Here is a 20,760-nt window from a genome sequence, read left to right as displayed (position 1 = left end):
GTTGTGAATGTTCATTTACGACCGTGATAAAAAAAATCAAACCGGATTTTCGTGGTATAGCTACCAAACGACGTTTAGATTTTGAACAATGGAGATTATGCATTTCTTTCTCGCCGATCGTCGCATTTAATCACGCGCGATTTCAGACTGTCGACGGCGAGAGATGCAATTTCGACAGCTGTCACTGAACCCTTAAACGATGCGACCGCTGCGTCTTTTACCAGCTGCGCTGAAAAAAGAACACGACGCTCCATCCCGGTGATTAAGACAATGGGTTCGCTTCTGCTGCCGCTGAATTGTTCGATCAATTTGTTATCTCGTTCCTCGTTATTTCTTTTCCTGTTTTTTTTTGTTATTATTATGAAGTGCTTGCTGGATAAAATGTTATTTGTGCAAATGCAGCTGAATCGTTGTAAAAAAAAGAAGCATTTAAAAGAAAAAAAAGAGACGATATTTTCTATACGTGTATCACAGTGTATTACAACAATGCTGCACGCGAGCGATTCGAGAGTCAATCGTCTCGTGATGTGCTTTCATGTAGGATCAAATAATGAATACAATTCAGTTAGGATCTATATTATATCTCAATTTTATTGACACTTTTGTTCTTTGGCGCAAAAAATATCGACAAACTCCTCTTCTGCTTCTCACTTAAAATTTTTCCCATTTGCGCATTTCGCCCCGCCTGATAAAGTGAATAATGGTAATTCATCGACCGGAGCAAAGAAAAGAGAGATCTTTCGAAATGAGTCTCCGCTCGCAAGGAACCCCCCTCCCCCCAAGTAACACATTCCGCGCACAACGACGAGTTGTTTATTATATTTATATCACGAGGACTTGTCGGCGCAATTATTGCAAAACTACAACGGCTGACAATTTCAATTGGCTGAAGGTTCGTTTCGTATGCAGGTGTGTGCGTGTATGTGTTTATTGTTTACTTGTTGCTCTCTCTCTCACTCTCTCTCTCTCTCTCTCTCTCTCTCTCTTCATTATACATATCGTATAGAGTCTCACCAACTTTGTATTTTGTTGCCGCCACCATTCGCATCGCTTTATATATCTTACGAAGATTATAACCTAGTTTGTGATAAGCGTTATTATCAATAATGTTATCGCGAGAAAACGTTTTTATTAGCCGATTACAAGCTATATGCGCGAGTCTCTCCGTGCGTGTACGTGAGTCTGTGTGTTTGTATGTGTGTTTGCGCGGCAGTAATTGCCGTTGTCGTCGTCGGATTTATTTCGTATAATATACATTTCGGAACAAAAACGATTCGCATTTGGAGCGAGCAATAAAGAGAAAGAAAAATATTCAAGTTTGCTTAGTGGTTGTTTTTTCTTTTTTTCTGGTTTTTATATATAATATACACCTCGGTGCTTTTCTGTCGGTTCGACAGTCTTCACACCTTATTCCAAAATATCGTAAATATAAAATACGCAATAGCTTTTTGACACATATTTAGTAAATTTAGAAGACTACGAGTAACCCTGTTTTCTTATTTATCATTTATTAACAAATGCATTTGACTAAAAACTTATCTAAATAATGCAGTTCTTCGATTTACAGATAAATCTTATTTACTTATTTATTTTTCGAGGAAGCTTCAAGTTTCCGACAGGATCGAGTTTTGAATGATCAAATCAATGTCGCGCGTCGTTCTCGACGTACACTCTAACGATACCGATCGCCTCCGACAATCTTTAAAAGATTTTCAATTCCTATATATTCTTTTCCATCCGAAATTTATGGCTTTTAACATGGTAATCAGAGAAAACTTTTAAACAAGCGGTACAGCGCGGCAAACAAAAATGGCACAATAGTAGAGAAACGATACTACTACAAAAGCTTCGGTATTCACATTATTATTTATATTGTAAATTCAATTAAAATTGCATGTGCTCGCAGTCTTATGATTCCCTTTTGCATTCAAATGATCATTCAATAACCGGGCATTGTCGTCCGTGTATATATATATATATACATATATATCAGTTCTCTCAATAAACCATACAGCAAGCTACGAGTTATACGCACGAAATACAAAGCGGTTTCAGAACGAGAGAAATGTAGAGCGTATGTAAGAATCGAAAGGAGACAAAAGAGATGGAACGAGGAAAACAAAACGGCTGCGCTCGCGGAAAACAAGAGCGAAATACTTATCGAAACATCACATGTACAGCTTAGGAGCAATTGTTTCATATTGTTTTTACGCAATCGTACATACGTGGAAGTCCATCTTTTTTCTCTTTTTTTTTTACTTTTTTTATTCTTTTTTTTTTGGCTTATTCGTCATTTATTATAATATATACTTTTACATATTCTTTGGTCATCTAGCCGCATATCTTCAGTTTTAATTCGCGAACGAGCTACGTTCCTACTGTTAGCACTCTCGAACGAAGGAGGAGAGAAAGTTGCAAAACGATAATGATAACGGTACGTAATTGCACGAGCAGTCGAGCTGAAAAGGAAGAGGAATCGAGGCTGCTTGCACTCTTTTTTTTTCTTTTTTCTATTTTTTCTTTCGCGTGTACGCTTTGCAAGGGTATCGGAGCAGAAGTGTCTGGCATCGGCAGGTACGTTTATGCGCGAGCCGTCGCACGTGCGATGACGATGATCATGTTCTTGTAGACAGTTTGTGAGCCTCTCTTCTCTAATATGATACAGTGGTGCGCCTTTTTTCCCTTTTTTCTTTGCGGCAAGCTCAGCCGAGGAGTTGCCTTCGTCGAGAGCTCATTTGCGCTTTATTTACAATTGCGACGCGGCGGCTGGTAACTCTGCTCGATCTCCTTACAGTGCTACGCCAATGTTTGCGCCAACCGAGCAACTACGTAACTTTCTTGAGATCGCTGCAGATTCGGATGGCCTTAACGGACAAGATCGCTTATTATTAAATATTGCACGTGTGTATCTGTGAATTGGAGCAATCGTTGAGGTTAAATTTAGATGAGCTGGCATTTTCTTTTTCTTTTCTTTCTTTTTTGTTCTTTTTAAGAGCCAATCGCCGAATGAATTATTTTCACCTCGAAAATACACAGCTAAGTTCGGGCTCGACGTGTTGCAAGACTTGGAAGGAAACAGCAGCCCGACCAGATCGTCGCAGTCGATAAACCCAACCCACCAATCAAGAATCGCTTAATCGGCATGTAGTATTTTCGGAAAGCAAGAGAAAAAGGAAGCATGTCGACCTCTCCCTGCCCACGCCGATATCGCGCAAACTTGCGCAGTTTAGGAAAGAAAAGCGGCTCTCAGCACGTGCTTGCGCGTGTGTGTGCATGCGTTTGTGTGTGTGTGTGTATGTATGTGTGAGTGAGCGAGTGAGGCAGGAAATCGGTTAAAATCACAGTCGCGGGACTCTCGCGTGTATCGCCCCCAATTCTCGCATTATTATTTTTGTATTCGGGCTCCTCTCGACGTACAAGCTGCGTCCGAAAAAGCCCGGGTCGCGCGTGCCGCATAGAAAACAGCGACCGCTGCCCGCTCGCCTATCGACCACGAGAGCAGTCGTCGGCGTCCCGCGCAATTGTACAAAGTCCCGAGTTAAATGCAGATCTCGTCCTAAGCTTGCACACACGTCACGGAGCTGGTTAGCTGTTGGGCGGCTCCTCGTCTTTGACCTCCTCGACCTTGTCGGTGGCGACGTCCTCGTCGACCTCGTCGTCCTCGTCGTCGGCGTCGTTCTTGCCGAGGGCTTCGGACGACGTTGCTGCTGCTGCTGCTGCTGCTGCTGCTGCTGTTGTTGTTGTCACTGCCACTACTGCTGCTGCCGGCGGCGACGAGGCCTGCGAGCACAGAACAGAGCCGCAGTTGAGATAACGCGCGTCGGCGTGTTCGTGTGCGGGAGCGTTATGCGGCATGCGCGGCGTTAGTCATTGACCGCTAGAGTGGCGCGTTGCCAGCGCATCGCCACTGCAGTATCCTTTTCAATTTAAAAACGCCCCGATTAACGGCCAATGAGTTAGATCGAGCCGCGGCCAGAGCTTTTCGATTGCCCTTTTCGTTCTTTTTACTTGCTCTCGGTTGCCGAGGACGAGTTTTGACTCTCTCTCTCTCTCTCTCTCTCTCTCTCTCTCTCTCTCTCTCTCTCTCTCTCTCTCTCTCTCTCTCTCTCTCTCTCTCTCTCTCTCTCTCTCTCTCTCTCTCTCTCTCTCTCTCTCTCTCTCTTTTCCTGATTCGAGCGGAGGGATGAAGCTTCTATTTGGGACGCTCGCGACGACGACTTTTCTGCGGCGCGCGTTTGTTCTGCTCCAGTTCGACTGTAATCGAAAGAGACTTTTCCGGTATTGCTATCGTTCGCCGAGAGCGGCAAGTTTTCAGTTCAGAGCTTCTTTCGCTCGGCACTATCAGACCAGACTACCCGATGACGTTTCTCGGTTGATCGACATCGACTTCGCGGCTGAACTTAGCGCCATTCCCCTGCGCCGTCTCTCTCTCTCTCTCTCTCTCTCTCTTTCTTTCTCGTTCGCAGCAAGAGTGCAAATTAGCGGCCGGTTGGAAACTTCGTTTTTGGCGCAAACGAGATGTCTCGCGACGGGGCAACAATTGCCGCGAGTCGTCGCGGAAGTGGCAGCGGGCGCGAGAAAGCTCGCGATCGAGAGCGCCTCCAAGCAGGCGGTTACGTAACGACTCGACGCGGCACGCGAAAGGGGAATCGATCGATTCCGGGGGCGAAATCAAGCGCGGATACTTCCGCGAGCACTCACCGCAGTCTCGTCCTCCGTGTCGTCCATTATCCTGGGCTGGAGCCTGGCAAGTTCGGCGGGCGAGGCGAGATTGCGGTTGCCGCTGCCGTTGCTGTCGGGCACCGAATTGCCACCGTCGCTCACCAGCAGCGAGTTGTTCGAGTCCGAGCTCGCCTCGATCTCCTTCGACGACGACTTGGACGACGACGACTTGGACTTCGGCGTGGTCGTCTGGTTCTTGTGCTCGGCCGCCTCGGCGTTGCTTATGTTGTCCTGCTTCTTCCACTTGGTGCGACGGTTTTGAAACCAAATCTTCACCTGTCGACAAACACCATTCTCTTATTTTCGCTTCGATTAACCTGCCTCGACGGCGACGTGCGCTTTAATGCAAAGCGCAGACCCGCGCTACAGTTTCATCAGCGCGATCGCTCGACATTCGCGAGCCATCGATATTTTGTTTCGACCGACCAATCATGCGAAATTGACGTTTGATTAATCTCGACAAACACTCATTCATAACGTTTATCCCATTAAATAAAAATTAGTTCGACACACTTTACAAAGGAAGCCTGGCACGTGCCACTATTTGTCGTTTCGCTTAATCATTCGAAATCGCTACCTATCATTCGTGTCCGAATTTCAAATATTCAATACGCGACATTCCCCGCGAGAGTTTAATGAAAAAATAAAAGAGCGCGGCGAAAAAGATTTACAAGTCGTGGAATATGAAACGTGGAAAATCTGTTAAATATAAAAAAAAGCACGACAAGCTCATCGGATCGTTTTAATTGAATTGCCACGTGTCCCAGTTCGCGAAAAGAGAGAGTGAGTGAGAGGGAGAGGGAGGGGGAGAGGGATAAACACACAATTAGATAGACGTACCGCGTGACGGGGAACGAAAAGGCACAGTTGTAAATGACACACAGCTATACGCGTACGACCAGTCAAAAGAGCGTAAAACGCGAAAAAAAATCTACGTATATATATGTGCGTGTATGTATATATATTTTTTTTTCATCCCGCTCAACGACGCCGCGCGAGTGCTCGCATTTGTTTTAATTACTCCGCTCGTGGCGCGCGATGCGAATATTCGCTCCGGAGAAATTCACTTGAATCTCGCGCGCGCTTTGAAAAAAGAAAAAAAAAGGGAAGAGAGACGCGAAAATATATAAACTTTTCGACTGGCGAAACTTGGCGCGAAATTATTTTATGGACGTTTCCGCTGCTCGTTACTCGCCCGCGAATAGTCGCCGGTTGAAGTATGCGGCAACTTTATTAATAAAAGCGTTGGGAATCTAATTGCGCGCGGCTGTCGTTCGCGCTGCAGTCAGTTCGATCTGGCCCCGACGGCGCGAGCTCACCCGCGAGGCGCATCTCTCGAAAGGGCAACCCGCGCGCCGGTCGACAATGACTTCCTGGATCCTGCGCGCGGGCAAAGAAGTCCGCGCGCGAGCGCCCGGTCAATTGAAACGCGCCGGACGCGTGCAATATCCGCGCGCGAATCAGCATCGTGCGGATCCTCCGCGGCGTAGAGGATGGCGCGGATTAGGGCTCGCGCGTGCGCGGCCAATTGTCGCCGATTGCAGCTAATGGCCCCCCGATGCTCTTTCTTGCTGCGCGCGCGCGAGGGGGACGGCTGAGGTGCGGGGGGGGGGGGGCATTATGTTAATCGGCGACACGGATTTGGCGTGGCTCATCGAGCGACGACACTTCGTCCGCAGACGCGCGCTGATTAAGCTGCCTGTATAAATATCGGGCGCGCGCGTGTGCGCCTGCTTGTTTTACGGCCGCGCCGGTTTGTTTCATCGATTGCTCGCTCGCGACAATTAAATATTCATTGATAACCGTGTGCCTCCCCCCCCTATGAATTTTGTAACGAGCACGGGCAGGCGATACTCGCTCGTTTATTTTCTCATTTTTTTAACTTGTCGGATTTTAGGCTTGAATTGTCGAGTGTTGACGGCGCGCATATATGCATGTATACCGAGCGATTTGGGATCAAGTCACATAGCGCTCTTTACCTGTCCTTCTTTTCTATCATTACCAATTAGACGCGCGCGGGGAGGCCGGGGGGATGACAAACGCTAAGCGCGTACCTGTGTCTCGGTGACGTTGAGAAGCTTGGCCATCTCGGCGCGCTCGGAGGAGCTCAGGTACTTCTTGACCTCGAACTGCTTCTCCAGCTCGAAGATCTGGCGGCCGGTGAAGGTGGTGCGCGCTTTCTTCTTTTTCCTCTCGGCGGCGTCCGCGTCCTCGGGCAGCGAGTCGACGGTGGATGCCACCGACGGCGGTCTGGTGTTGGCCGCGTCCAGCGACTTGACCGAGGCCGACGACGAGGTCGACGCGGCCGGCGTGTCCTTCGCCACGGCCGCCGCGGCTGTCGCTATCGTGGACGCCACCGCGGCTAGCGGCGTCGACGTCGCCGTCAACGAGTTGGCCGAGTCCGGGCGCTTTCGCTTGCTGCTCGAGCCGCTCGACTTGCCGCTGGTCTCTGCGCGACACGCAAAGCAAATCCAGGTCAGCAGAGGCGCTGAGCATCGCCGAGGTGCGCCTCGCGCGAGCGCGAGCCTGGCAATTATCGCGGGCGCCAGTTGCGAGGCGGCTGATTAAGCATTCCATTGAGCTAATTAAGCTCTCTCTCTCTCTCTCTCTCTGGCGCGCGGCCGAGCTCTTGAGCGCGCGAGTCACGCGGCTTTTCTATCCTCTAGCGCCGCTCGCGCTCGGCCGTCGAATACCTCTTTGTTTCGCGACCCGCGGCCAATTGACGCGCTCCGCCGGCGCGTCGGATTTCGCTCGCTCGCGCCTCAATAGCCTCAGCGACAGCGAGTGCCAGTCGGCGTCGGCCGCGCGAGTTTCGTCCCGATGCAAATAAGCCGCGTCTATTTAAAGTCCATCGGCACGTGCGACAAGTCGACTCGGCCTTAATAATCGACGAGCGATTCGATAACGAGGCGGAAACGCGCGGAGAGGGAGAGCGAGAGAGAGAGAGAGAGAGAGAGAGAGAGAGAGAGAGCGCGTGATCGATCGCGGGAGACAAATCGAAGCCAATGAAAGGGAAGAAAGAGCGCGGCAATAGTCCATTTCCCGGGGCTCGCTGGGGTGACAAGATAAAGAGGCTCGGCAGCGCGCGGCTGCTCTTTCGCCGGCTTTATTAGCCTGTAACATCGGCTTTGTTCCGGAGAAGTGGTCAAACACAGCAGCGGCGGCGGCGGCGGCGGCGGTGGCGGCGGGAGCACCGAGCGAGCGAGCGGCGAGCGAGGGGAAGTCGGAGGGAGGGAAGCTGCGCGGACCTAACGATCTGTCGTCTGGCTCATGCCTGCGCGCTCGTAGCAGCGTCGGGTTATCGATTATCCGCCGCATCACCGCAGAACGCCAGTTCACGCTAATTAGCTGCTCCGCTACGCTGTGCTCCTGGCATCTCTCTCTCTCTCTCTCTCTCTCTCTCTCTCTCTCTCTCTCTCTCTCTCTCTCTCTCTCTCGCATTAATGGGATCAACATTGGCGCGTATATACGCCAGCAGAAATTTTCAGTGCTGGTGGGGATGCGGCGTTTGGAAACAATATACATATACACACGTCGACGCGCCACTCAATTTATTCCAATTGCCCAGCAGAGAGATAGAGAGCGGGGCGCGTGCCTGCGGCCGACTATACATATTTTATTGCTTCGAGAGAGCTGCTGCTGTACTGCCGCTGCACTGTCGGCATAGAAAGAGAGACAGAGAGAGATTCGTTTTTTTTGTTTTTATTCGCTGCGTTGTTAAGTGCGCACATCACCGGTTAAAACCTCTTTCTGCATTGTTTTCTCTCTCCCTCTCCGCGTGCAGCAGTTTTCGCTCGACCTTTGTTTCTTTTTTCCTTTTTTTCTTTTCGTAGGGGTGGCCTGCTGCTCCGATCGTTTCGTAGAGTGGCGCGCGGCTCGGGGGATCCCGTCCACCGGAGCGCGAGTGACGGCCGCGCAAAAGCCAAAGGCGGCCCCGCGTCCGACGCGGACGCGGCTTCCCGACGCGAGATCAACAGTTTGCCTCCGCCGCGCGAGCTTCGGAGGCGAGTCGAAAGTCCCAGCGCGAGCGGTCCGCGCCGCGCGGCGATCGTACGGACAATTGGCGCTGCACTCGGCGGCCAGGCATCTTGGGCGAGCGGCTCGTCGAGACAGAACGCGGCCGGAGCTGTGGGTTGGGGGGGGGGGGGGGGGGGGGAGAGCACGACCAAGCCGCTTCCCAAGCTAATTCGCAAAGTCGACTCGGCGTGAAACGATCGCTTTGCCGCGCGCCACGCCGACGACGATCAAAAGCGCTCGCTCACCTATAAATATCCCCTCTGCCCTCCCCGAGCCCCCTGCCGCTCCCCCGGAGTGGCCGCCGCGGCAGTCGCGCGGCGCGAGGCGGAGCACCTTGAGAAGTAGCCGCGGCGCGGCCATTAAAATAATTATTTGGCGAAAAAGCCCGGCAGTGCGCGGGAGAGGAAGACGATATAACGTTCTCTCGGCAATTTATCATCGCCATTCAGTGTCGTTAAGCCCCCGCTCGGCGCGCGCGCGAGACGTTGAACCTCTCTGTCTGTCTGTCTGTCTGTCTCTCTCTCTCTCTCTCGCGAGCTCCGGGGAAGCTGCCGCTGCAGGCTAATTATAACCAGCCGAACAAATTGCCTCGTTGCCTCGCCACCGCGATACGCGCCTCGCTCCCCTTTTTAATAGCTCAGCGCCACTTTGCGAGCGACAGAGGAGAGAGAGAGCCACCTTAATTAGCGAGCGAGCAGTTAACCTCTTTACGCAAAAATTTCCGACTATCGGCTATCGGCGATTCCGCTTCGCGCTCGTGATTCCGCGCCGCCGCCGACGCTCGTCGTTGTTTCAGGTGACGATCGCTAATTCACTTCGACCTCTCGCTCTATCTCGCTTTCCTTTTTCCTCCGCCGTGCCTTGCGGGGAAAATTCGATTTGTCAGCGCGCGCTCGGATTTATTTTATGGCCGACTGAAATATCAATCAAGAGCTCCTTGTTTTGCCGTTAGCCTATATGCGAGAGAAGACCGAGCCGTCAGCGACAGCAAAGCAAAGGCAATCGCTTGACGCATAAAAGGCGATCGCGCCGCGCGACAAACGAATCCGCGCGTATGACACTGACAGCCTTTAGCGTCGAGAGGAGAGAGAGAGAGAGAGAGAGAGAGAGAGAGAGAGAGAGAGGAAATCCGAGTACACGACCAGCGCGCGCGAGAGAGAGGGAAAAGGCAATAACTAATTTGTCGCGACTGGACGTTTCAATTATAACGCTCACGGGGCAGGGGAGGGCGAAAAAAAATACTCGGCTGCGCGCGTGTATCCATGTCTTCGATGGAGCTCGCCCCGACACACAGGCGCGCTCGCGTTTAGGGGTGTTAATTGGGCGGTGTATCGGTCGCCAGCCAGCCAGCGTGCAGCCAGGCTTACTTAGTATTCGATGAGCCGGCGAGTTGCAAACCGATCAATAGCCTCCCCCCTCGTTCCAGCGAGCGGATGCCACGCGCGCCATCGCTCCAAATTAATCTCTCTCTCTCTCTCTCTTTCTCTCTCTGTTCGTGTATACGCGCGCGCGCCAGCCAGCCAACCAGCCGGAGAGAGAGAGAGAGAGAGTGACAATGCAGCCGTGTTATCGTTCTCTTTCGAAATGGCGGCGTTCGAGCACCGCGGCCCGCCGAGAGAGAGACTGCTAAATCGAAGTGTACACCGCCCCGTCGCCGCTTTCGTTAGTGCTGTCTCGCGGATTGAAGCCTCCGGCCGCTGGAATTCCAACCTCGCGAGCGCGCGGCCCGAGAAAAAGAGGTCGAAAGCGCGCGGCGGGCGCTAAATCGCCAACCAGTTGCACTAATTAAAAGTCTCGCGCGAGAAAGAAAAGGGGAGGGGGGAGGGGAGGGAGAAACACGAAACGAGAAAGAAATGAAAAAGAAAAACGAAACGAGAGAAGCAGCGAGCGGGCGATCGCGCTGGGCGGTGGTGACTCGGACGCCAGCGCGGATAAAACTGCACGCGGAGCAATTAAAGAGGCGCGCTGCTCGCGAGGCTTATTAAACGCGGCTTGAATGTTTGATGGGGCTTTTATCGGGTGAGCGAGCTAAGCGCCGCGAGTGAGAGCGAGAGAGAGAGATCGATAGCCGGCGCGTGTGCTTGCGCTTTAGCTTGTGCTCTCGCTTGCGCGCGCGCACACTAACCGGGAGAGAGAGAGAGAGAGAGAATGTTTTGGCGCGCTCTCCCCTATTACCAGCGCACGTACACACACGCACGCACACACAAACACACACACACACACACAAAGGCGCGCAAACTGCGAGCGAGAGAGTCATCGATTTCATAGCACGCACGCGCAGCAGACACCTCTGATTGGTGACGAATGCCGCCCGCGTCCCTCGTACGCTTCGCCTGCTCACCGTCCGCACGAATGTATCCGCGCGACGAGGAGATCAATCGTACAAAGCGGCGCTCTTTCAATTGCTTCTAATTATAAGGAATGAATGGTCGAGAGAGAAAGAGAGAGAGAGAGAGAGAACGTGTTAAGAGGCAGTTTCGGAGTGACTATCTACCTCACCGCCGACGCGCATAGTTTATGAACCTGTGGCTTCGGCAAACTTTTGCCCCCTCCCCCCCCCTCGGCGCTCCTCTAACTGAAAGAATGAACCGACGAACGCGAGCGAGAGAACGTAATTGGCCCGAGTGCGCGCGTGTGTGCACGCGACGACGCCGTGGCATGGAATTAATTGCCAGGGGGGGCTGCGAAGAAGAAGAGCCGCTTTAAACGATCGATTCTTTTTTCTCGTATTCTTTTCTCCTTTGCGAGCTCGCTTATTCGCGATGAATTGCGAGAGAGAGAGAGAGAGAGAGAGAGAGACGCGGGCGCGCTTTTAGATTGCTCTCGAATTAGCTCTCAATTAGCCTAGATTTTCACTCTCGCGAGAGGGAGAGAGAGTTTGTTGCAACAATGGGATGCGGAATTTTCTTGAGAAGTTTCTTTCTCGGTGATTGAATAGAGACGGTTTGTATCCCGGTGAGAGAGCTTTTGTGTAGATTTTCGTGTGTGTATATATATATATATATATATATATTTACACTTCCCCGCGGGATCGCTATCGCGTAGCTTCAAAGCTCGGGGAGAAGGAAAAATCCGCGCTGTATAAGCAATTAGCGACGATCGATGAAAGCTCTCGCGCATCGTCGAGCGGAGTTTTCAATCCGACGCAACAATCGCCGCTACCATCATCGAGCCAACACAAAGCGCTCTCGCTCCCCCTCTCTCTCTCTCTCTCTCTCTCTTTCCGCTCTCGGCGCAGCAGGCCGTTTGGCTTCTGGCGTCGAAATTGCCTGCCCCTGGCGTGGTAGGGGAAGAGCGAGCAACACTATTAAGAATTGACGATGATGCAGATGCGCTCTTTAACCACGCTCGCTCAGCCCATCGACGGCTTAATCGCCGTGGCTGCCGGATTTATTCGTTTTACAGCGCTCCCGTGCTGCGCCTCGCGCATCGATTATCGTTTCGTACGGACGCACGAAATTCCCGTGCACGCGCGCTATGCGGGCCGCGCCGCTGACAAAAAGCCGGCACGCACTTAGGCGGCACGGGCGTTTGATTTACGCCGAGGGCCCGCGCTTCCTTCGCTTAATCGCTCCTCTTTCCTCGTTCGGCGCGCCGTTTAACGCGCATATTTTACAACCGCGAGCTCACTTTAAAAGAATACGCGGGGTGTAACGTTACGACGTGTATTTTTAAATCAAGGACCCGTGCAAGCCCGTGCGAGCGAGTGTGCGCCATTTTTCTTTTTTCTTTTTTTTTTTTTCTTTTCTGATACACTTTTGCTCTCCGAGCTCTTTAAATAAAAGGAGAAAGTGAGACCTCGTAACTATATGGTAAACAGTGTGTGTATAACTTAATCACACGCGATGTCTATTCTTCAACGATTATTACACTTGGAAAACGTGAATAAATATATATACATCGCTCGCGCTGAATACGTGTGAATATATATACACACACAGGTGCCAGCGACGACGATGCGAAAGAGCTCCGCAACTTGTCAGGCATATTAAATTCTACTTGGGGAATTTATTATTAACAAGTTGCGCGCGCGCGAAACTCGGCAGCGCCCCGAGCCTCTTTGGCGCTGAAAGCTCGCCGAGCGATCGTTCGATCGACTTAGTCGCGCTTTTCCGGGAAAGCCAACTGCTGGCGTGCCGCGGGCACGGGACCGCCGCGACGCCCCGAAAATGCGCGCGCGACTGCATAATTAGCTCGCAGCCCGCCGAAACGGGGCGAGCGGCTCGTGCCCCGTGCCGCGCGCCGACGTAATCGTTTTATTGGCTTTCCATCCGTCGCGTAATCCACTTGCGCATCTCGGCGAAAATGTTGGCCGCGCGGCCGGCAAACAAAGCGTAATCGAATCGCTCTCTTGGCACGGATAAACAGCGGCGCGCGCCGGTATAAAAATACGAGACGCGAGCGCGCAAGACAGCGAAAGAGAGAGAGAGAGAGAGAGAGAGAGAGAGCGGGGCACGTCGCGCGTCCAGCGAGCCTCGGAAAGTCAACGCTGAAACGACCAACCTTTGACGGGCGATCTGGCGGTGGCGGCGGCGGCGGCGGCGGCGGCGGCGGCAGCCGCGGCGGCCAGCTTGCTGGCCTGCTGGCTGAGCAGCTCCGTGGCGGTCTGGCCGTTGTGCGGGAACGGATGGTGGTGGTGCAGCGCGAAGATGAAGGGGTCGCCGGGCGGCTCCCGGAAGGGCTGCTGCTGCGCGCAGCCGAGCGCCGACGAGGACGAGGAGGAGGACGAGGGCGACCTGGCGGCGCGCCGGGAGCCCGTGGACAGGTTGAGCGGCCGGTCGTCGCAGTCGTCGGCCGAGCTGGCCGCCAGGTAGCCGGCCGCGGAGGCCGGCGACGCGATCGGCGAGGCCGGGCTGGGCGTGCAGGGCGGCGACGTGAGGCTGGCCTGCGAACACGCCGGGTCGTGAGCAGCGCGCGGCGCCGGACGCGCGCTCCTCGCCGCGGGCCTCACCGTGTGCACGGACGCGGGCGAGTGCGCCGGCAGCGGCGAGTAGATCGGCAGCGGCGCCCGGATCAGCGGGCTCGCGGCCAGCCGGCGGGGCGTCGGCGCGAGCAGCTTGCCCCTGGCGGCGGCGGCCGCGGCGCCCCAGCCGAGGATGTCGCTGATGCGGTGCGGCGTGGGCGTCCGCGGCGGCGTGGCGTAGACGTGCTCGTGCCAGGAGGCCACGTGCATCGACCGGATCAGGCCGCCCTTCACGCCGGCCTCGCCGCCGGGGCCGTCGCTCGGCCCGCGCCCGGCCCCGGTCGCGCTGCCCGCGGAGGACGGCTCGTCGGCGTCCGACGGCATCTCACTGCTGGCAGGTGCTCGGCCGCCGCCAGCCCCAGCGCCGCGCAGACGGGCCACCAACACCTCGGCCATAGACTCCGCTTCTTGCTTGGCCGAGCGTCCGCTCGCAGCCGCGCATTCGGACTCGCTGTCGCCCTATCGCGGCTGCTGCTGCTGCTGCTGCTGCTGCTGCTGCTGCTGCTGCTGCTGTCGCTGCGGGTTCGCGCGCATCGAGGCCCCGGTTGTCCACAGCGCCGCGACTGAAAGCACAGAATCGCGTTGGCTTTGTTTACGTGCGCGCGCCGGCTCACGTGCGGCCGACTGTCTCCGCCTCGCGTGGGCGCTTTATCGCCCGCGCGGCCCCGGTCGATCGCCAGCCACCTCGAGCGCTGCGCCATCGGGAATAGACAAAAGGGGGGCATTTACGCGAGAGCGCCGGCTATGTCGCGCGCGAACGCGCGATACTATAATTAGTGTGCACTTAAGGGCTGACTCTAGCTCTCTCGCTCTCGACTCGTGCCCGACGAAACGCTTCAAAAATCAGTCGATCCGTCGCGGAGAATGGACCGATAGTTATTCGAGCGCAGAGCCGAGCCGAGCCGGGAGAGGAGCTTTGTGTACATTGCGATAGCGCTGCGTCGACGACGAAAGCTCGATTATTCAAAGGGGTCGCTGGAAGGGGGCAGGGGCGGGGGGCGCAGCGTTTTGAAGTCAGCTCGACCGTTCCGTTCGTCGCAGCCGGCATCCAGCACTCACCGGAGTCGCTCATCTCTGCGGCAGCTCGCCGTGCTTTTTCCCCGCGGCGGCACACCTCACTGCAACGTCATCGTCGCACAAGAACCGACAGCAACGACGCACCAACGAGCGCGCGCAAAAACAAGTAACAGGTGTTGCGAGGGCGCGCGCTCTCCTCGGCCTCTCGCGCTGTCGGTGCCGCACGTGCTCCTCGCCGGTGTGCGTGTGTGCGTGTGTGTGCGCCCTCGCGACGACGCGCGTACGCAGCGGTGGCTGATCCCCTTGTGGACCGCGGCTCGCGGACTGGACGAGGCGAGACTGCGAGTACGCCCGGCGCTCGCCGACTGACTACTACTACGCTATTCTTGATGGGCTGCGCCGCCGCCGCCGCCGTCGCCGCTGCCGCTGCCGCTGCCGCCGCCGCCGCCGCCGCCGCCGCTTAGCTCGCTCTTTGAGCCGCGCGGGGGCGGATGGGACGTGACGCGCGAGCGCGCGCGCGCAGCTTTCCGGGGCTGCCGCGGCTCTTATTTACCCGCTCGATCCCTTCGCTGTCGAGCGCTGCCTCTCGAGTCGAGTCTCGTTGCAATCGCAAGCGGCCGCGCGAGCTTGCGACGAGAGACCGAGCGAGCGAGAGAGGGAGAGACGAACAGAGAGAGAGAGAGTGAGAGAGAGAGAGAGAGAGCACGGCCGCGACGAGGACAAAGGCACTCCGCGCGACGGCGCGCCGATCGACTGCAAGCTCGCTCCGTGCGCCACTCTCTCGCTCGCCGCGGCGCGCCGATTATCGACGCGGGTAAGCGCTCGCGCGCGACGCCAGTGCGCTGCCGCCATCTCGCGAGCCCCGCCACGGGCCGACCGCAGCGTCGATAAGCACGGCGCGGTCGGCCAGACAGGGAGCCGCGCGTCCGCTCGTTTTCGTATAATTAACGATGTAGGTGTGTGCGTACTGGCGTGCCGCGGGTGGTAATCGCGCACGCGATTCTTAACGAGATGATTCTCGAGTTTCGCGCGAGCAGCGTTGTTTTTTTTTCTTTTTCTTTTTTGTTTTTCCTCCTAACGCTCCCGTCGGAATTCGTCGCCTCTTTCGTAACGCATCGACGAGAACGTCAGCGAGCGAATGCGTGATTGTCTAGATGTCTATCTGCGCGTGAGATTACGGCTCTTTGGAATTATCGTCCGATAACGGTGGTTGCGGATGATTTATTGCCGTGTAATCCTTTTCTTACGCGCGAGGGTAATAAAGATCGCTCCGTATTCGTAATTCGTAATTCTCGTGATATAGTCGTATTTCCAGCAGAAAACCAGCCGATTTCTCGGTTCTCAAGGCGATTCGCCCGGGAACGGCTGCTTTTTTAATCGAAGATCGATCCGTCGATCGACGTTACGTAAAGCCACGCTATTCGTCCAAAATCGCATGACGGTGAGCAGTTTTGGAATAATATTTGCTCCGGCATTCAAGTGATCCCAAACAGAGATTGGCATTGTCAGCAAACGAGCGCTTAATAGAATTATCGCCACTTATCGATCTACAACTTTGCGGCGCGTCGAAAATTCCGACACCGCCGCTACTCAGGCGTCTGCTCCATTGTGTCGAACAATGCGAATTAGCTCGTTGAAGACGAGCGAGCGACAACGAGAGGCGTCATTATGCAACGCCCTTCGAAAGAAATCTCGGCGCTCGCGCGGCAGCGCACAAAAGGGCGCCGCGTGGACGCGACAATCTTGCGCGCTGAATAATGCATGCAGCGGCGAAAACACGGTCGAATCGGTCGCCGCGCGCGTGCCGCGGGGTCAACAACTGCCTTTCGTTCTGCTTTTCCGTTTCGTTTCTCGCGAGGCCCGCGCGCCAGCCTTTTCCCGTGGTGCGACCGCGCAGCTTGTCTTTCCGGCGTCCGATCGCGCGGAAAAGCCGCGGCGACTGCCCCAGATGGCTGCGTCTCGAGGCTCGCGTGCGCGACGGACAAGTTCCACAGTCGTGGATCGTTGATCGCAACCCTGGCACAGGCTGCGCGTCCGAAAAAGGGCCTGAGCCGGCGCGCGGCAGGGCCACGCGGGTCTTCCTGCTGACCGGTTATGCATTAAACATTACGTACGCGCTCGAAGGCTGCCACGTGGCTGCACTGCCGTATTTCACTTTGCCGTGGATTATTTTCGGAGGACAGCTTTGTTTTTGCCGTCGCGGGTGTTCTCCATTGTTGTCGCTCGTCACGCTCGGCTAATTGATCGGAATCGCGCGCGTCGAGGAAGCAAAGCGCGAAAAAAACATCCGCGCGCACGACAAAAACGATAAAGCGAAGAGAGAACAACGCGCAGCTGCTAGGTCAGTCCCGATTGTCGGGCTATTACTTCCTTTCGCGCGTGGCGTCGCTTTGAGAATTATATCGGCAACGAGGTCTAATGGCTTTCGGCAGTGCGCGCGGAGAGCGACGCGACCACGGAGCTGCTAAGACGGAAGCGCTCGTCTCGCTCTCCCGAGGGTTTCGCGCGCCAATCTCGGGAGGTTCCGGTGAAGTGAGCGCGCTTCCGATCGCCTCGGCCGTATATACGAGCGGAATCGCTTAATTTTCGTTCAGAGCCGTCGTGGTCGGCGTTCGGGCAGCCGCGCTCGTTGCGGGCGCTCGCGCAAAGGTAAATAGCGCGCTCGCGGCATGAACGAGCGCCGATGTGGCTGTGTGCGCGCGCGCGCGCGCGAGCTCGTACATATTCGCCGAAATCGCCGCGGCCAAGCGTCATTATCATTCCGACGGCGCTATTGACAGGCAAGGTCAGCGTCATTTCCTCGCGTTTGTTACCGGGTTGCGTCACCGCGGTCTCTACGCTCTTCCGTCGCGCCAAGTCAACGATTTCTTCGCGCTCACCCGGCGCGTAATGACCCGCCGCGCAGCCGAGTTTCGCAAATAAACGATGCGAGAGGAAGCCCGCGATCCGACAATCCAGCGCGCCGGTTGATTAACGACGGAGGAAAAATCCATATCCGGTGGTGCGCCCTGCGTGCCTCGGGGTAGTCGTCGGACCTGCGTCTTAACGGTTTCCCGAAAAACTCGTCGCCGTTGGACGTTGCTCCGCGAACGGAGGGATGAGCTGCCGCCGAAGTCGAAGAGCGGTCGTACTTGGCGTGGCGTCGTAAGGACGCGCGATTCGCTCGGTGGATTGTGCATTAAAATCGGCGACGCCACCCTGATTCGACCGACGAAGAGAGAGAGAGAAATTACGAGGTGAAACAACGCGCGAAACCTATAACGACGCTCGCAAGCCACAAGGACGAGAAATCAATGGAGCCGTGACGATAGACGGCGGATCGGGGATATCGTCCTGCCGGCCGAACGAGTCGACGACTGGTCAGGGCCGCGTGTGATTTATTTGCCACACTTTTCCTTCCATTGGTATCTATATCTCTGCGAAGAAGCGGATGCCTAATTTTTCCTTCTTTGCTTAACGAACGCGTAATTGGCGCGCGCGCGTGTTGGTATTTTTATAGCTTGGAGTGCAAATCTCGCGTGGGTGATCGTTTGCTCTTCGGCGGAATCGGTTGGCCGTCTGTCTTTCCGCTTTCCAACTGTCAACGCCGTCGTTGTCGCAGCACGAATCGCCTTGGCGGCGAATTAACATAGAATAGTTAAGTGCCTCTTATGCGTTGTCGATATATCCGCGGCTTTATGTAAAGTCTGAATTGAAGTGCAAACGAATTCCGTAAAGAATAAAAAAAGAGAGCAAAAAACTATACTCCTCGTAAAGTTTCGTTCGGAAGAGCTCGCTTGCCATCTCGCCACGCTCGCGAGTACCAATTAGCTGTTATAATAGCGCAGCGCTTTTTTAGCGCGCGACATTTTCTTGAACTTTTCAGCCTGCGCACTCGGACTCCGCGCTGCTAACGAGCGTTGATAATTGCCTTATCAATGCCCGAGCTTTCCAGAAATAGACCGAGGATCGCGCTGCGCGCTTTTCCGCGCGATCGAGCGCCGAAAAAAAAGGCGTTCGCGTTAACAAACGACGCGCAACGATCGAAAGCTCCGTGGACGGGGCGGGGCGGAAGGGGGGGAATAAGAGTGCGAGCGCGCGCGCGTTTCTTTCGCTATAAGCGCGACGTCGCTGGCAGCAAAAGCAAATACTCTCATTCTCGAATTAGCCCGGTTACATAGCATCGCGCAGCAGCGGTTATATGCGCTTCGCGTGCCGGCGGAACGGGAGCCGACTTCAATTTGCTCGCACCGCACGTGTTCGCGCGCGGCGGAGATGAGATGCGCGCACCTTTCGCGCCGCGGCCGCCGCGTCTCGTTTCGTCGCGCCTCCGCGCGACGGAAGCGCGACACGGCGCTCGGAATTCGGGAGAACAGAGAGAGAGAGAGAGAGAGAGAGAGAGAGAGAGGCTGCCGCGCGGCGTCCTATCTCGGAAGAGTGTATTTTGCATTCGCGCACGCGACAGCCGACGGCTAATCGGCGAATTTCAGCGAGGGAATGCGGCGCGCGCACGACACTCGTCCCACGGGTACATCGGCTGTTGTGAAATTAAAATTGCCGCGATAAAGGCTACGGGCGCAGGCACGTTACGTCAGGGATTAGTAATGCCTCGCGACTGTTGCGTTCGACGTGCGATTGAATTAAAAAAAAAAATCATTCCGAGCTACCGTTGCCGTCATTAATGCCGGTGCGAGAGAGAAAAAAAAGTGAGTGCGTATCCTTCGGGTATGCGGCTATGATAAGAATCCGATCGTTCTCTCAGCAACGCGTAGCAACACGCGAGAGATCTGCAATGAATCGACATTGTGCAACAACGCGCGCGCTCGTGATTCTATAATTCTTTTTTTTTTCTAATGACGATCTATTTTGCAGAAATTCTTATTATATCCTCGACGCGGTCTCTAAGAAACTGTTAACTCGCGTAAGAAATAAAAGGCGACACGCGAGCTTTGTCTTCTCACGATCCTCGTTCGCGGAGCGAAAAATACACACAACATACACACACACACGCGAGCCGGGAGCTCGGCGAGCGAGAGGCGATTCGTCGACCGAATGTCGTCCCGCGCGCGCGTCGAGCGACGTCGCCGTCACTTGGTTCGCTCGACAACAAAAGCTATCTCTAATAGAGTCTCAATGAGTTTTGCGCGGTAGTTGGCCTTATTTACCTTTTGAAAGGAAAGAAAGAGAAACGGTCGCCAGTGACAATGCACCTGTGTCAATAAACACGATCGCGACTCGGTGGAGCAACCGGGATGTATTTATTAAAAGCGGCAGGCGAACGATCGCAAGGCTCCCTCTCGCCCGTTATCTTGGTCACCTCGACGGGACTTTTCCATCGGCGCCACGAACTTGGAAATCGAAAGCGATACTGCGCGCGCCGTGCTCGCGATGTTCATTATGATAATTGCCCTCGCGGCGGCTGATGTTGAATCGGTGATGTAACTCAATTGCCGGCTGAAGCTACGATTAAAAAATGCCTTCGCCAGCCGACGCCCCAGAGCGAGGGAGTGGGAGAGACGCAAAAAAGGAGGAAGCTGTATAGAAACGCAGATAAATGTGCGTTTTCTTTTTGCTCTTCTTTACGGGCGCGTTACCAAGGTCGCGCGCGTCTTATCTGCGGCCGCGCAAGGGCAAAACTCGCGAGCATTTTTCTTATTATCTCGGTGCCGATGGCAATTAGAAAGCGAGTGTCCACTCGTACCGATGACAAGTCAGACGAGTGGTTTCTTCCACTTGGTCGTGGGTACCGTTCCCCGTGTAGTTACGCGTCTGCCGTCCGTCATCGGCCGAACGAAAATCGGTCGGGAATGAGGAAAGCTCGAGCGAGGAGTCGCCGGGACTAGCGCGCGGACTATCCGCACGCGGACGAGCTGCGGCATGCATTTCTATATATGTACGCGATCGCCCAAGTCCGCGCGAGTCGCGCGGAGCTCGCGCCTATTATTGGACGCGCGCGCCGCCCGAGAGTGGATGTAGGGCAGAGCGAGCAGCGAAGGTGTTACGGCGAAAGCGCGCGGCGGCGCGCCCTTCAATTAAGTGCCGCCGGCGCGATCGACGATCGG

General features: G+C 54.9%; 1 protein-coding gene across 1 annotated transcript; it reads right to left on the bottom strand.

Annotated features, from left to right (window-relative positions):
• Positions 1 to 4: 4 nt before the first annotated feature.
• Positions 5 to 15,459, bottom strand: LOC131664039 (homeobox protein Nkx-6.1-like). Its single transcript, XM_058934883.1, has 6 exons — positions 14,762 to 15,459; positions 13,691 to 14,265; positions 13,243 to 13,624; positions 6,777 to 7,171; positions 4,702 to 4,998; positions 5 to 3,780 (listed from the first exon to the last, which is right to left on the bottom strand). The coding sequence occupies exons 2-6, from the start codon at positions 14,096 to 14,098 to the stop codon at positions 3,586 to 3,588; spliced, it is 1,677 nt and encodes a 558-aa protein (XP_058790866.1). The 5' UTR covers positions 14,099 to 14,265; positions 14,762 to 15,459; the 3' UTR covers positions 5 to 3,585.
• Positions 15,460 to 20,760: the final 5,301 nt, after the last annotated feature.

This window comes from Phymastichus coffea, unplaced genomic scaffold, assembly GCF_024137745.1.
Source record: "Phymastichus coffea isolate CEN01 unplaced genomic scaffold, Cenicafe_Pcof_1.1 PCOF00039, whole genome shotgun sequence".
NCBI classification, from domain to species: domain Eukaryota; kingdom Metazoa; phylum Arthropoda; class Insecta; order Hymenoptera; family Eulophidae; genus Phymastichus; species Phymastichus coffea.
The sequence above is the reverse complement of the archived record's forward strand: the minus strand, read 5'-3'. Positions and strand labels throughout refer to the sequence as shown.

Excerpts from the sequence above, each read along its gene's own strand:
- LOC131664039 (XM_058934883.1), bottom strand. The coding sequence starts at position 14,098 with ATGGCCGAGGTGTTGGTGGCCCGTCTGCGCGGCGCTGGGGCTGGCGGC. Across the intron at positions 7,172-13,242 it reads CGCCAGATCGCCCGTCAAAG|AGACCAGCGGCAAGTCGAGC; the intron begins GTTGGTCGTTTC and ends CGTGTCGCGCAG. Across the intron at positions 4,999-6,776 it reads TCAACGTCACCGAGACACAG|GTGAAGATTTGGTTTCAAAA; the intron begins GTACGCGCTTAG and ends GTTTGTCGACAG.